The sequence below is a fragment of the Scatophagus argus genome, chromosome 13 (assembly GCF_020382885.2).
Source record: "Scatophagus argus isolate fScaArg1 chromosome 13, fScaArg1.pri, whole genome shotgun sequence".
Taxonomy (NCBI): domain Eukaryota; kingdom Metazoa; phylum Chordata; class Actinopteri; family Scatophagidae; genus Scatophagus; species Scatophagus argus.
In genome coordinates, this window is record NC_058505.1 from 3,317,288 (window position 1) to 3,332,817 (window position 15,530).

A 15,530-nucleotide genomic window follows, 5' to 3' on the forward strand; every position below is an offset into this window, starting at 1 on the left:
TCAGTAAGACTTGGAATCATCTGTGATGTGAACGGTTTGTGAAATCAATACCTTCTCCAGTTCTCAATCCTTGTTGCACCACAATTACTGACTTTTTATAGTGACAGCGCCATTGTGAAGCATCCCACCATAAACTATCCATCAATACACACACATAAAGACAGAGGCACTCCCATCTGTTTGACAGGTTTGCATGCGTTTTCACAAATCATAGAAATTTAGGTTCACGCATGATCTCACACTTCTTTATGCTCCAAAAATGAAAATAAGCCCTGACATGCAAGACCGTGCTTACATTATTTATTATAGCATGATCTGATGCTGCTGCTGCTGCATTTCGACTGATATGTGAGGCAAAGATCAAAGGAATCCTCAAAATCCTTGTACAGGAGGGCGCTTCGCCTGCACACCGCGGCAGAGACGAACAAACTCTCAAATCAGTTGGCCGGCAGCGATGCAGCACAAAAGCACAAAAGCTTAACCATCCAAACAGAGCAAAATAATTGCTTAAAAACCCTCACAAAGGAAGGAAGATTTCTTCATTCACTGCTGAGCCCACTCAGAATTGCTGCGTATGGATTTTTAGGGGCTACAATACAAACAGCAATAAAGGAAGTAGAAAAGGAACAATGCTGTAGATTATAAATCCATGCAAGGCAATAACACGGCTTATTAATCAAAACGATGGACTTCATTGCCTTACAAAGCAAGGCAGAAATATGACTCACAAGTACAGTGTACATCAAAATATAGCTGATGAATAATGCAAACTAGCAGAGCAGCTTGTAATTCAAGTAATGGAAACAGTTTGTTTTACAAATCAAGAATCATATATACTCCAAATGTGCATGTAGTGAGATGGTTTATGGATGTAAACAAGCCAACGCCGAGCCCTGTGAATCCAAACAATTCAGTACAGTAATGCATGTCCATGGGGAAGGACTGTGTACATGAATAAAATGTACACTGAACAATTTTCCATAATATACACATTAATCAGTGTTTTCCACTACTGCATATAAGTACATAGTAGTGCCCACAAGTCAGGAACACAGCCTTCTCTACCAAGGCAGCACAGGATTGTCAGTGGACATTAACAAAACCACAACCAACGATAATAACTGTTTCAAAGTGAAAAAATGAATTAATACTCACAGAAGGTTGGATTACAAAGGGGTTTGATCGCCCTGCAGCCCAGCTTCTGGGAACAACACATTAAGTGTCTCGCATGCAGTAACGTTATGTTGCATCTAACAGCGAGGACTCCAGAGTTAACTTCTGTGGTGTTCGGTACGTCAGTAGGGCTGTTAAACACATGGCAACTTGGAAAATTTCCACGTCAATGAAAAGATTCAATCAAAGATTTAAAAACTTCTTTGAATATGTGATTTTAAGTCCTACTCTGCCGTACTATTCCATGGTGGTATGATGTTTAAGTTTGACCTCTTTGTCATGCATACAGTATTTCTATATAACCAATACTTTTTTAACTCGCCTATTCAGAAAATACTGCCTTTGAAAATTTTTTTAATTAAAAATGGCCATTTTTGTATAATGAATGAACTCTTACTTTTAATTATTGCAATAAGGGGCACCAAATAGTGTGATTGCCACTTTTAGCACAGGGTGTGTATAGTTTTCCCGACCACTGGGTTGTTTAAAGATAACTGAGATAGTGTGTAAATATTCATGAGAGGCCTAATTTGCAATTAAATGACAAATTGAAAGAAAAACCAGAGTTGTTGTTGTGCGTCTTAATTATTCCCCATAGCCGCTCACATGGTCTAACTGGGCCTTATTTTCAGATTCCAAACAATCAGTTGATGCTCAGAGGCTTCATTCAAGTCTCTAACTAGAAGAGAACATCTGAAGGACAAGTTGAAGGAACCAAGCCTGGGACGACTAGAGAGCACCTGTAGACCTCGACGCCGCTCAGATCAGGAGATTGTTCTTCAAAAATCCATTCCCAAACCATTCTGGGAATAAATGGCAGCACAAATCCATGAGACTTATTCCAGTGAACTGTACTGATAATTCAGAGGTAAACATGTACGAGTTTAGGCCTCAGAGGGGATTATTGGCTAAACACATTCAGCCAATCAATATCCACCTTGGTTCCCCTCCTGCTGCTGCTTTCATCCAGTCTCATCGATGTTTGTTTTCCCTCCACAGTGTGTGTGTTTGCTGATATGAAGTGACATTCATAATATTTGCAGGATGATAACATCTGATAATAAATTATGGATTTTTGTCTTTTTTTCTGCAGATGCAGCGAGAGGTCAAACAGGATCTGAATTGTAGAACTGACCTGATGAAGCTGAGATAAACAGGACTGCAGTATTGATGAAGTTAATTACGTGACTGCAGAATGAGTCACTAACGGGTTCGGCTTCATTTACAGACTATTCAAAGACCCTCACTGCAAGAGATTACACACTACATCATATATTAGAGCTCCCTGATGCGTGCTTTATTTATTAAACGTGATTATTGTTCGGCGGTCAGAAAGCACAGACTCAGCACTTTCACATTCAATTTTGCTGATTTGGGCAATAGCAGTTTAGCACTTTGAGAGAATGTAGGAGTCTGTAGGAGGAGATCAGATCTACTAACCGTGCCGTCTGTGCCGGGTTTACGCTGGTGGACGGAGGATTAAGAGGCAGCACAAGCCCGACTGAACGGGTGTGCAGACTCAGCACCTTTTACATCCAATAGTGCTGATCAAACCACGGGAATTAGCCGACAGCAGATTAGCATATTTGAGACAAGAGGGAATGTTGTGAGCTTTTGATTGTTTTTCTGAGGACACACACTCATCTGGAGGATCACATCCTGTTCTACGTCCTGCCGATTTTTAAACGTGTGTTTAATCGACATTTTCCATCTTTAGCACCACTTGGTGGCATTCAGTTGATAGCAGCTTGGCCCATGAAAGAGCTATGAATTTCAACTGGGGAATTTGACCTTCTACCTTTTGTCTCTCTCTAAAGCCAAACAACATACAGTATTTTGTATGTATCACTTTTGATTCCTGTAATGCTGCATTATAAGCATATAGTGTATGTATATTGTGTTGGACATTTGCCTGATGAATACTCTGTAGGATCGAAACGTTGGTTTTTCACAGTCCGATAAAGTTTTGGGGGGTTAATCCAGTGTGCAGATGCTGTCCGCTATCTGTTATCCTACACCTGGATGTGCGGCCACATACCTTCCTGCAGAATTCGTAACAAAAACGGAGAGTCAAAGCTGACCATTAATGCCAACTGACATGCAACAATGAAATCGTTGTTATGCATAACACAGAATTGTGAGTCAGATACAAATACAGAATTGATGAAGACATACGATGGCAGCAGGAAAGAAGAACATCTGTCACAGGTGTTACGTGTGCGCATGTATCTCATCCTCACCTATGAACAGCTGGCTGTTGAGCTGCAGGTGGAAGTGTCCGTCGGCAGGAGCCTCCTGAGTGGCCGCAGGAAGTTCATCCAGTCGCAGCGACGCCTCCTTGACGTTCCGCTCAGCCCGGACTCGGTGCCACCGGTTGTCATTCAGCGGGACGCTCGACTCCACGCGAACCTCCAGCGGCCCGTTGCCCACATCGAAGGAGAAAACCACCTGAGAGGAGGCTGACGGGAGAGAAGAAAAGGAGACAGGTGAGACAGGAAGGGGGAGTCAGAGGTAAAGGTATGATTTATGAAAAGCATGGCAACAGAGAGGAAAACAAACATGAAGAGAAAGAGAGATGCAAGAATGAGCCAGCATTGAATAAGAAAATGATCAGACCAGTAGACTATCAACAGACTGAACATAATTGACAGATTAAGCATCACTTGTGTGTCATATATCCGATATGTAGTTCCTCACAAACCAACGATTGAGACCAATGATTGAGATTGTCTGTAAAAACAAGAATTTCCCTCCAGGGATAAATAAAGGAATTCTGATTCTGATTCTGATTCTGATATGATAGAAACAGGCTCATGTAGCATTTCTTTCTGTGAAAACTAAACCAGACCACCACAGCAGTTGCTGTAAGAAATCAAAACCTTTGTGATTTTTACAAATTTTAACTTTTCTATGAGAGCTGTACTTCTCATAGAAAAACTAAACTTAAAAAAGCATGTTAAATTCGTCATTGTAATTTTGTTTTGTCCTGATCTCTAAAATTCATCAACACTTTCTTCTAAAGACAGATTTTCCCATTTTCTGATGATACCAGTTCTGCTGTGACATTGAGCAACAAATGTTTTGGGCTCATGGAAAAACCCAAAAAGGGACATAAACAACAAGACTGGATCATTCTTTTAAAATCTGACATTCTTATCTGACATGTGAGGCCATCAACACGACACGCGGTGGCAAAATACTCTGTTCCAAGGTTTTTGGTTATTGGGTGATGCTACAAGCATAAATGGGATTTTAAATGAGTTTTCTTACTTCACAATCACTACAGAACTCAGAGGTTTCAGTTACACTACGACTCTCTATTGTTGTCTCTTGCAAGCATCTGCTCAGTCCTCAAAATCCATGTTATGTTCATTCCAACAAAAGGAGTCGATTTTGGAGAGAGCAGGCGTCTCATCCCTCATCCTTTATGTTTTGGAGGAAGAAGATGTATTACACTGTGAGCACAGAACAGGACGAAACAATATCCCAGCATCACATGGTAACTTCATTTAGAAAAATGTTCTCAGTGTTACAGAGCGATTGGAGGAAGCAGGGAACAAAGTTTTCAAAGCTGGAACAACCACACTGACAATGATTTCCCAGAGGATCTTTGGTGCAGCAGTGTCCCGGTACAGTCTTAAAATCCCATTTCTATGACAATGCAAAATGCAGCACGAGCCAAAAACAACAAAGTAAACCAAATAAAACTGGAGAAATAGGCTGATTGAGTTTCATATCCAACGAATATCCAAGCACAGTAAAGCAGAGTAAAGAACACCCTTGTGGGTATTTCTCCGTATTTTACATGCCAACATACCAATAAAGAGCCGTAAAGATATAACAGCTGCCCCACCACCATACTGTGGTACCCATAAAGTAAAAAACCCTCTTGGGTATTTCCGTCATACTCTAAATGATGAAGCACTGTGGATACCAGCTGGAATGCTATGCAGAAAAGGTAGAGCTGAAACAGCAGCAGAAAGCTAAAGTGAAGCAAAGCAGAGTTGATCTTTGTGCTCTCGTTCTCATTAACTTAATCACCCTCAAAGAAAAGCAAAGTAAACTTCTCTTGTTGGCGCAACCATTTCAGATTTGCTTTCTTTTTCCGTTAAACATGCAGGACACAACCTTTTCACTGTGCCACTGTCAATGGACAATATTTTTTAATTTGGTAAGAGCCAAGTTAGATGTCTTTTTCCCTGCTAAGCTAGCACTGAAAATGTCCTTCCTGGGCATCATATGTCCACACATACATTATCATTTAATTGCAGTCGTGTGTTTGACCGCCTATTTCCCACTGTCTTTTAGCTCTGTTTTTGGTCTCCACCAAGTCCTGCGGAAAAATCTGGCTCTTCAGCTGTTAAATGCTTCACGTCAATTTGGGAAAGACCATTTCCTGTTACAATATGACAATGCCCCCATGCACAGAGCCACGCCTTTGGGATAAATTGGAACATCGACTGTGTCCAACATCAGTGATCGACTGCAGAAATTTGTAAAAAAAAAACAACAACCCAAAAACACATAAATTTGTTATACTTTGTGTTAAAGTCAGAACAGGAAGGTCAAGACAGCTTAGCTCAACCTAAAATAAAAAATATTTTCCCTTCAGGATAGTTTGATGCAGATTACCTCTGTAACCTCTGGGTTTTACACTGATCCAGATTAAAACTTTGACTTTCCAGTCTTCACTGACACATCAATCTAATCCGGATTACATCTTCAGCCTCCAGCTCCTACTCACAGCTCAGTTCGATCCGGATGAAGTCTCTGATGCCCAGGTTTTCCAGGAACACGCCAGAGGACGCCGTGGTTTTAAACAGGAAGGAGATATCTGCGCTCAGCTCTCCGTGGAAGGTGGGGAAGTGCAGGTACGACGTCTCTTTGTCGAAAAACGCGGCGTTCCAGAAGTTCTCTGGGAAACACAATGAAAAGTCACCCTTGAGAACTTTAAATGGAAATCACGTAGCAAATAAAATTAGGCAACAAGTTTAGCTAACAAGCTCATGCAAGGGTATAATTTCTGTTAAGCAGTCTTGTTTGATTAATCATGCCAAACATGTACTTATCTATCTCGGTTAGATATAGAGCGGCTGTAATTAGAAATAATTGAAAGAAGGAAAAACTGAACGCTGCTTTGATTTACCTAGTAATGCTTTTAATGAGGAGCAAGTATCAACGTGTGAAAACTTAAAAGCAAACACGCATTAGGAAAAGTTGTGTTGATGATAATTAGCTTCTAAATGCTGAGGTATACTGTGCCCAGAAGAAATTATTTATCACATAATTGGACTGAATTGTAAAACACGTAAACATGTATTTACATATCAACAGTAGGCCTGAGAGGAAAAGAAAGAGTTACTGTTTCCATTTACACACAACATCAAAGTCTTTTCTATAATGGGAAGATCTCTGTCATCTCTCCATCGTCTGTAACCAGGCAACCAGAGCTGCACTTACTGTCTCCATGACAACGAAGAGGTCCCACCCTGTAGGCGGCCTCTGACCCCGACCTCTGGAGGTCACCCAGCACCAAAGACCGGATAGGGAGGCTCTCCTTATGGGTGAGCAGGCCGGAGTCTTCTGCCCTGGATTTTGGAAGATTTAGGAATTGGTAGAGGGAAGAAGAAAGAAAGGGTAAAAAGAGAAGGACAGGGCAAAAACAAAGAGGAAGACAACAACAACAAGGTGAAGAAGAAGAAAGAAAGAACAGGATTAAAAAAGAAGGGGGGAATTAAAAGAGGGAGAGACGAGGAGGAGGAGGAAGAGAACAAGACGAACAGACGAATGGAGTGCAGAACGAGATTAAACGGGGAATAAACAAGGTGAAGAAAAAGAAGAAGAGAGAGAGGGAGGAAGAGGAGGGGAGGAAAAAAAGAAGAGGCAGAGTAATAGAAGAAAATGGAGGAGTGACAGAAGAGAAAGAAAGAGGAGATGATTTAGGAGTTGAGGAGGAGGGAAGAAGCAGGACAATGTCTAACAAAGAGAACAGAGGACCTTTTATCGGGTTAAAAACTATGACATGAACGTTTAAAATTATCCTAAGCATACAAACAACTGAAATCCAGCCGTACTTTCATAAGCTCAGGACACTCGGGCAGCATCTTTGACACTTTTCTAAGAGCTCATTTTATCACTGAGCCAGATCGTATCATAGCCAACCTAACACTCAAAAAATCCATCTCTGACAGCTATTTTCTAAAAGAGCACTCCGGACAGACAGCTGAGTGCGCACTTCTGTCCATTTACACTCATGTTCGGCTCCATGCACTTCTGGTAATCTACATGTCAATCTGTTTGTCGGGTGAAGATTTTGCAGAACTGGAGAAAGCGAGTGGTGAGCCTGACAAACGGTCTGCAAGAACAGCGTCAGCGTGGTTTGGATGGAGCGATGGTAGAAAGCAGGAACCACAGTGTGATGTGGAGTCAGAGTCAGATCTGTACTTTGTTTAAGCTGTTTCACTCTTAGCTGCACCTCATTCGGTGACAATAATTTAAACTTTAATTCTGGTGGTTATGCACACAGGGGAGCTTGAAAACAGGAGCCCACAGGTTAAGCTATCAGGTAACAGCACACACTGGCCATCCTTCACAGATGGACACTTGCCCAAACAAAGACATGAATATATATCATATATATTTATAAAGTTCAGTACCACTCCATGCGGTCGGCATCACAGTTGCAGTAGTGCTGTGGGTCCACACAGTCGCCCTGCAGGCCGCAGGCACACTGCTGGCTGCCTGGATGAGCTCCGCCCCAGTAAGTCTGGACACGACCGGGACCAGGACCACCGAGCCACCAGCTGAACGGAGAGCCCTCTGCAACACACACACACAGGAAAACACACCCTTAACTTCTCTGATCATGTTCAACAATATTCTGTTATTACCTCGTACGTAAAATCGTTGGATCACTTTGTCATTTCCTGACAGATGTGACATCTTCTCAAAGGTTTTATCCTGAACTGAAGAGAAAGGCTCCATTAACTGTTGCTTTAACCAGAAACCTTTGAAATCATTTTATTGAGCATTACTGTTACCTTTCTGTTAATGAATGTGATTGAGTGACTTAGCGCACTCTGGCTAGCTTTAATTTAAAATCATAGGAGGTCATAAAATGTCAAAGCAAAAGCGACAAAACCTCTCAGGGAAGCAGCCTGAACTGCAGCCTTTTGTCCATAATCAACCAAAAGATGTTCACAGGCTCTAAAAGTTAAACCAATTCACCTCCCTTCTGAAATACTGACAGCCACACTGTGTCCTAAAATGAACTGCATAGTGAGAAAGTAGGGGAGTGTTGTAAGGAAAGAGCCATCCTTCAACTTCCCAGAATGAGTCCAGTGCGTGAAGCAGAGGGATGCTGGCCAGCTTCTACACCGAGCACTGAATATATTGTTTTTGGATGGAGTGTGATGATAGTATATTTCACACTACCGTATTTCACACTTCAGAGTGTGTAGGTGGGGACGAGTGAGAGAATGTGATTGGAAAGGTCTCTGTTGAGTCAGCGCTTCTTTATTTTCTCAGAGAGCAGCAGGGAGTTTATAATGGAACTTCTATTTATCTACCCATTCTTCCTATCCTTTCACTTTCACTATTTTCATCCATCATTTTATTACCCGCCACCCCAAAAGAGTTGCCTCTGCCCTCAGATTTCTTTGCCGTATAGTCTTTGTAGTTCCACAAGAGAGAGAAACTTTTAAGATGAGTCCTTGGATGTCTACTGGATAACGGGCAGTCGAGTGAATGGCTGATGTATACATTTATTTGGCTATCAAAAATTTTCTTTCCACTGACTAATTGTTTCAGCACTACTTCCTAATCTGCTCACCGTGAGAACGCTAGCCTGCTGGCGTTTGGCAGGTATAACGTTTCACATGTTCAGAATCTTATATTAGCCTACTAGCATGCTAACATTTGATATTTGATATATGCACTGTGGACGTCTGTACAAAATTTCAAGGCAGTCCAATGAATATTTGATTTCTGGACTGAAGTTGACCGACTGACCTCCCTGGAGCCCTCCTGTCAGCACGACCGAACACTGGATGTCATCACATATCACATGCACAGCCTGTATGTCCTCGGTGTCTCTCTGTGTCTCTCTGTGTCTCTCTGTGTCTCTGTGCTCTGGCATGAACGTGTGAGCTGCTGCATTAACGGCTACAAAGACAAATTCAGTGGGACTTCAAAATGATTGTCCATCTTTTCTGAATACACCTGAGTCAATACAAGCACAAGACACAAGACCAAACAAAGAAAACACTGATCTCACTCGGTGCTCATCTCCAAAGGAGGAGATACTGAACTAATCCTTAACAATCAATTTGTCTGAAGCATTTGTGAAACTGAAAAGAAAATCCCTAACACACCAGTAAGTTTGCACCAAAGAGCGTAATGATTTTCTTCTTTCTGGAGTCCCAGCTGTAGAAAGCAAGCATAACTAAACTTTCATTAACTTTTACTTAACTTAAGTATTTTAAAAACAAGTTCTTGTTTACAGTTTTTTCTTATTTAAATGTGCACTTGAGGGGTATTGAGAAACAGGGAGAAAACAAAATGCTAAAGTTCTCTCCCTGAGAGAGGATTAAAAGATTAAAAGGATTGAAATTAGATAAGATTAGACTACTTTTGAATTTAAATTCTAACCACAAACACCTAATGAAATAAAATCTAATTCTGGTTCCAGTACAGCTCATGCTCAAGTTGTTAAAAGACTTGTTGCTGCCTCAGCCAGTCCAAAATCACTTTGTGATTTAAAGTGGAGTTAATCCTCTCATAATGTTAATGCTGATCTTCTACAAAATGTCAAACTATTCCTTTAAAGTTACCAGCCTTCACCTGGAGTGTTGAGCAGGCGGGACTTCCTGCACTGGTAGGCCAGTTCCTGTTCGCAGTGCTCTGATTGGCTGATGGCAGCCAATAGCTGCTCCTCTTCGGTCGAGTAGTCGAAGTGGACTGAATGCTGGTTTACATCTGGAGACGGTCGAAGTCTTGTGAGCTCTGTGTTGTTGTGCTGGATCTCCATCCATGTGTTCTCCTCTGGTCAGATAGACACATATTGATTACTGATCATTGTTCCTGATCACCAGTTACTCTGCACTCATTCACTCATTTGTCATGTACGTTGCGTCATAAACTTGCCCTTGCAGTAATGGCCATTACCCCTTCATGCAAAGAGAGTTAATCTGCACACATCTACAGAGCCCTTCTAACATGTATCTCATCTTCACTGCTCTTCTGATCTCACTCAGACGTACAGGAATACTTTTGGAAAACAGGCACATTATTTATTATGAGAGACAGATGCGAAGATCAATACCACTTTAATATCTGTGCGTTTATGTAAAACTACAACCAGCAGTTTTACATAAAGACCGAAACAGATATTTCTATTTAGATATATGAGACAAATACAGAGAAAAGAAAAAAATGGAAAAAAAATTCATTCCTGTTTAGATATATACATGTAATATATGAATAAGTGAGAAAATGACATTATTAGATTAAACAAACTGACATGACAGAGGAAAAGGAGCAGAGAAGAAGGTCTGGAAAAAAGTGGATCAGAAAGTGACGAGAGGAGAGTCATTATTTATAATTATGTAAATGTTAATCGTTAAACGTTGAGTGATGATCAGAGGAGGAGAAGGAGGGAAAATGTGTGTTTGTGTGCGTCACCTGTCATGTTGCAGTAGACCTGCTGCGGTTTGATTGGTCCGCTGCCGTCCACGTCGATATAAAAATGTCCCGACGTGTTGCCGTTGTGTTTGTACGCCTCGCAGGACTGTTCGTACACAGCTGGGAGGAAAATAATGAGATCAGCTCCAGCGTGAATCACATCAACATCAACACATCAGCCGGCAGACGCACACAGGAGCTGCGAGGGGAAACATCACACACTGTGGGGGATTATGGGTACTGCTTCATACGTACGTATCACCACTGAATCACCGTCTCATCACCAGAGTGAAGGCAAGCGTCTTAAGTTTTGTTTCTGCAGCAGCGTCCCATGAAGCAACGATTAGACCAGCCGGAGAGGACAGTAAAGACTGATGGGAGACTCAATAAATAAACCTTCAGACCTTCATCAGCCATAAGCCCATAACTCCATAAGTCCTCCTCTTCCTCTGTCTGTCTCACAAACACAGTCTGCAGGTAAAGATTTGATCCCTTCAAGTCAAATCTGAGGGAATCGGCACAGAACCAGTAAATCTCACCTCACTGCTGCGTCCTCGTTTATTTATTTGGCATTTGGCAGTTTAGTCAGTACTACAGTCTCATTAACTTCCATCATATCACTCGTATACAAACAGGTTTTATAATATTATAGCCTCCTCCACAGCAAAGAAAGGATGAGCAGTTGTCAAATATGGCTCACAAGAGGAGGTTCCCCACACAGCTGATCCCAGTTTGTGAACATCTGGGTTTTATTTGTGTAGTTTGTCCATCATTTTTAGTGGTTATGTTCACATGGTACTAAACAAAGTTGGCTACATTCTGGGAACAGATTGCTAAAACAAAAGACAACAAAGCAAGAAACACAAGAGGTCAGACAATTGGACACCTGAAACCTTTTTACCGAAACAAATTTGTTTGCCGGAGCCCCCGAGCGCTGTGTGCCCAGCCCCCTCCTGTTCACACTGTGCACCACGGCTGCAACCCCCAGCTTCAGGACAAATCTACTGTGAAGACACCACCATCGTCAGGACAGCAGACACCACTCAGAGTGTGGGGACGTAATCATTACGTCCTTGAATAAATCAAACAAAAACAGGCGAAACTACTATAATTTTGTTTGGTCAGTGTCTGTGTTTACCACTCGAAGGCTTTCTGTGATTCTTGTTTAATGCTTTTATTTCATTATGTATGAAGCCGTTAGAATGTGCAACAGAAACTGTTTAATGGGAATAACGTGTTAATAATGTTTTAATGGGTTTGTAGCACAGGACGTCATCTCTCTCTCTCTCTCTCTCTGTTTGCTCTGCCTCCGAGTTTAAATTATGCAGGATGCAAGAAGTCTCCACTATTCTGTTTGACAAGCCGGCTCATTCCTAATTTGTATTTCGCCCCGCCGTCTCGCCTCTCTCCCTGTCTGTCTGTCTGTGTCTGTCTTCATCATGTGGTGATGTTTGACTGACGGCTGACTTACAGCTGTGGCAGGTCGCTCCGCTGTAGCCGCTGTCAGAGCAGTTACAGTGGAAGACGGTCCAGGACTGAGTGCAGCGGCCGCCATGTTCACAACGACTGGGAGAACACCTGAGAGAGAGAGAGAGAGAGAGAGAGAGAGAGAGAGAGAGAGAGAGAGAGAGAGAAACTCAAAGTTATTCTAGGTTAAGAGAGCTTCAACTTTCTCACTTATAACTCGTTTTCACTGTATTTGTACACAGGGCTGTTGAACACCAAAATTAAAGTTACACATCCTGATTTTATCACAAAGCCCAATCACAAAATTTCCATCCAGCAGGTGTGATTTATGTGGGGTATGAAAACACCCACAGTGAGCTGTGGCTAATTTTATTTTTGTCTTGTTCTAAAAACAAATCTTGGAGGGCATCCTTGCAGTAATAAATTTAATAAAAGCAGAACTGCATGAGTGTACAGGATAAAAGCACTGGCAGACGACACCACATACTGTACAAGTAATTTAAAGGATTAATGACAGGCTGGTTCAGATATTCTTATTTACTTGACCAATTTTACACATCGAAGTGTGTTTAAAGCAAAACTGTATAACATCTTTATAATGTAAAGCCTTCTGTGATGTCACTTAAGTCCCTGTGGGCTGAAGGAGAGGAGCGACCTCATCGTCGCTTGAGGCTAGCAGCTCAAGGCTACTGTAACACACCACAATCGCTGACCAATCGGTCAGTGCTTGAGTTGCATTGTGGGTAAAGCAGGTGCTGGAATTTAGCAGGGATGACAGAATATGGAGGAGGAATAATCCAGCGATGGAGACCAAACTCTGAAGGCAACCCAGTAAAGCATTTAAGTGTTTCTGTGGCTTTTGCCTTACTGTGGTCACTGCCTTTCAAAGAGAGAAAATCTTCTGAAGTCATCTTCAGTCATCTTATGAAATGCAGCTTCCCATTTCACAAAGGGAAAAACCGTTAAGCCGAACCTCTTCAAGGTTATTTATTTAATGATCATCACTACACTTAAATCAACTGCTCAATAACGCTAAAAAGCAGCGTGGGAGAAATAGCAAGTCAAATCAAACATCTGTCATTTGTAATTTATATATTTTTTTGTATTTAAGTTGTGGGAGGTTGTAAAAAACTTTACTGCGGAACAGACTAATCATTTGAAACACATTTCATCTTTCTTCAAAGACATCAAAATAATAACTTCAATATTTGAGATTTTTTTCTTTTATTTTATTTGAAAAGAAAAAGTCTAGAAAATATCCTTTCACCTCTCTGACAGCACGCTCTTCTAAAGTGCTGCCAGAGTGTTTGAAGAAGCTCTTTAAATGAATCCAGCTCCCTGGAGACTTCACTGAAGCTGTCTGTGTGTTATTTATAGATAAACATCATACTGCTGCAGCCATCAGGACATCAGTCCTGTGTGGGAGAAAAATCCGAGAGGGGGAGGCAAGGATGCATTTATTTGACAGGGAAAATGAAATTGTGACATTAGAAAATGGGAGACAGAAACAAACACCGTATTTTGTGTTTTTCTTTCTCTTCACGAAGGTGATCGACTGGATGTGGTAGCGACTTAGAGGCCACCAAGGCCTAATGAATGAATAATGAAAAACTGAGGGAGAAAATGCATTCATATGTACAGTAGAGCATCTAATTGTTCATTTACCCGTCAGCACTCACGTGAAAAGTGATTCCTTTCCCCTGAGTGACACACTGTATGCACATGTCATGGAAGCCAATGATGTGTGTGTTTTATTCTTAGAAAACAAATATGGCAGGCAGCAGTAGACAATCAAGACAGCTTGACCAAAACCAAACTGTAGGACTAGTAACTACAGTGTAAATACCTCTAACCTGCAGCAGGATCACAAAACGTGTTCAGTGGACCTCAGCGGACCAAGTCCTACACATATCGACACAAACCCTTAAAAAATACTTTAACTTTGTAAAAACTTGTCACTTGACTTGTTATGAACGTGTTTTAAAAATAGTCTTGATCAATAATATTCTGAATTTAAAACTTTTTTTTTTTTTTGTTACTAGAGCCAAAAATGGAAGTAGCCAAAGAGTGAGCCATCTCTTTTGACCGTCTGAAGGATGTTTGAACGCCACTCAAACAGGGACTGATGTAAAAGTATGTGCCAACATCCTTAACTTCAATGTACTCCCATACCTCCTGCTGAAAGGGACCGAATGCAGACTGAACCCCTTCACCAGTCCAGTGAGAAGGGGTCCACCAGACAGAGACCTGGAAACGTCTCCCCATAAAACCCAAACTATGGCTGGACTAACTGAGGTAAGTGAGAAAACAGCACTTTAACATAAAATAAATAAACTTCAGAACAACACAGCTCTGTGGATGGTAAAGACTCTGCTGATGACAGTGTTTTTATCCACACTGGTTGTTCTCCATCTGTTGCAAGACACACACACACACACACAGGTATGTTGTAATCTTAATCTTTATGTTAGCATATTTCTGCACACGGTCACATGCATTTTCAAGTTTTTACTTAATTAAGTGACTGTGTCAGTGTTTGAGTGTTAGGCCAAACCCAGCAGTACTGAAGAGAAAACAGATTACTGTACACAATCTGCAGCCTCCCTTTTATTTAGATAAAAACCCTGACTCAGCAGCCTGTCAGCCTGCTCCAGTGTGATTTTTTCCCTCCATTTATCTCAATAGGGCTTTAATCTATCAGTAAGCTGTAGCATTGCAGATAAAGCACTTAGCTTTCACTGTAAATTCCCATTACCACACTGCTTGGCTCCTTTATTTTATATATTTAGTGTTTGCATGTGTGAGTGCTGATGGACAGAAGTCAAACTCAGCCTGGCAGTGATGACATCTGAGCTGCATCTTTCTGACTGTCGGTTCAGTCCGTCTGTTGTGCCTGAATGAGTTCTCCTGAAGGCGTGAGGCCTTAAACATTCATCCTATAGTCACATTTAGCAGCAAATGTCAATGAGTGACTGGACTGCAAGATGAACAGGATGGCCGAGTAGTTAAGTTACTGTAAATAAGATGCAATGGACCTAAGTCACTGTGGGCTCGAATGCCACTCCTGGTATTTCTACAGGCATTCCTTTTAGTAAGTCTGCCATGAAGGAGAGGAAAAGGCAGCAGCCGCTCACACACAGTATGTCTGCTCATACACCCATAATGTGTGATTTGACGTGAAACTGTGGCTTCCGGACGCAGCCTGTGAG

General features: G+C 41.6%; 1 protein-coding gene across 2 annotated transcripts in view; it reads right to left on the minus strand.

The window, feature by feature from the left end:
• The window catches only part of LOC124069719 (contactin-associated protein-like 4), a 78,911-nt gene that overhangs the window by 15,509 nt on the left and 47,872 nt on the right, over positions 1-15,530 (minus strand). For both annotated transcript variants that reach the window (XM_046409111.1, XM_046409110.1), the window contains exons 11-17: positions 12,326-12,432; positions 10,855-10,974; positions 10,015-10,215; positions 7,830-7,992; positions 6,634-6,761; positions 5,918-6,088; positions 3,414-3,632 (exon numbers count right to left, since the gene is read on the minus strand). In XM_046409111.1, the coding sequence (XP_046265067.1) occupies positions 3,414-3,632; positions 5,918-6,088; positions 6,634-6,761; positions 7,830-7,992; positions 10,015-10,215; positions 10,855-10,974; positions 12,326-12,432 (1,109 nt within the window). The remainder of the gene's footprint in view (positions 1-3,413; positions 3,633-5,917; positions 6,089-6,633; positions 6,762-7,829; positions 7,993-10,014; positions 10,216-10,854; positions 10,975-12,325; positions 12,433-15,530) is intronic.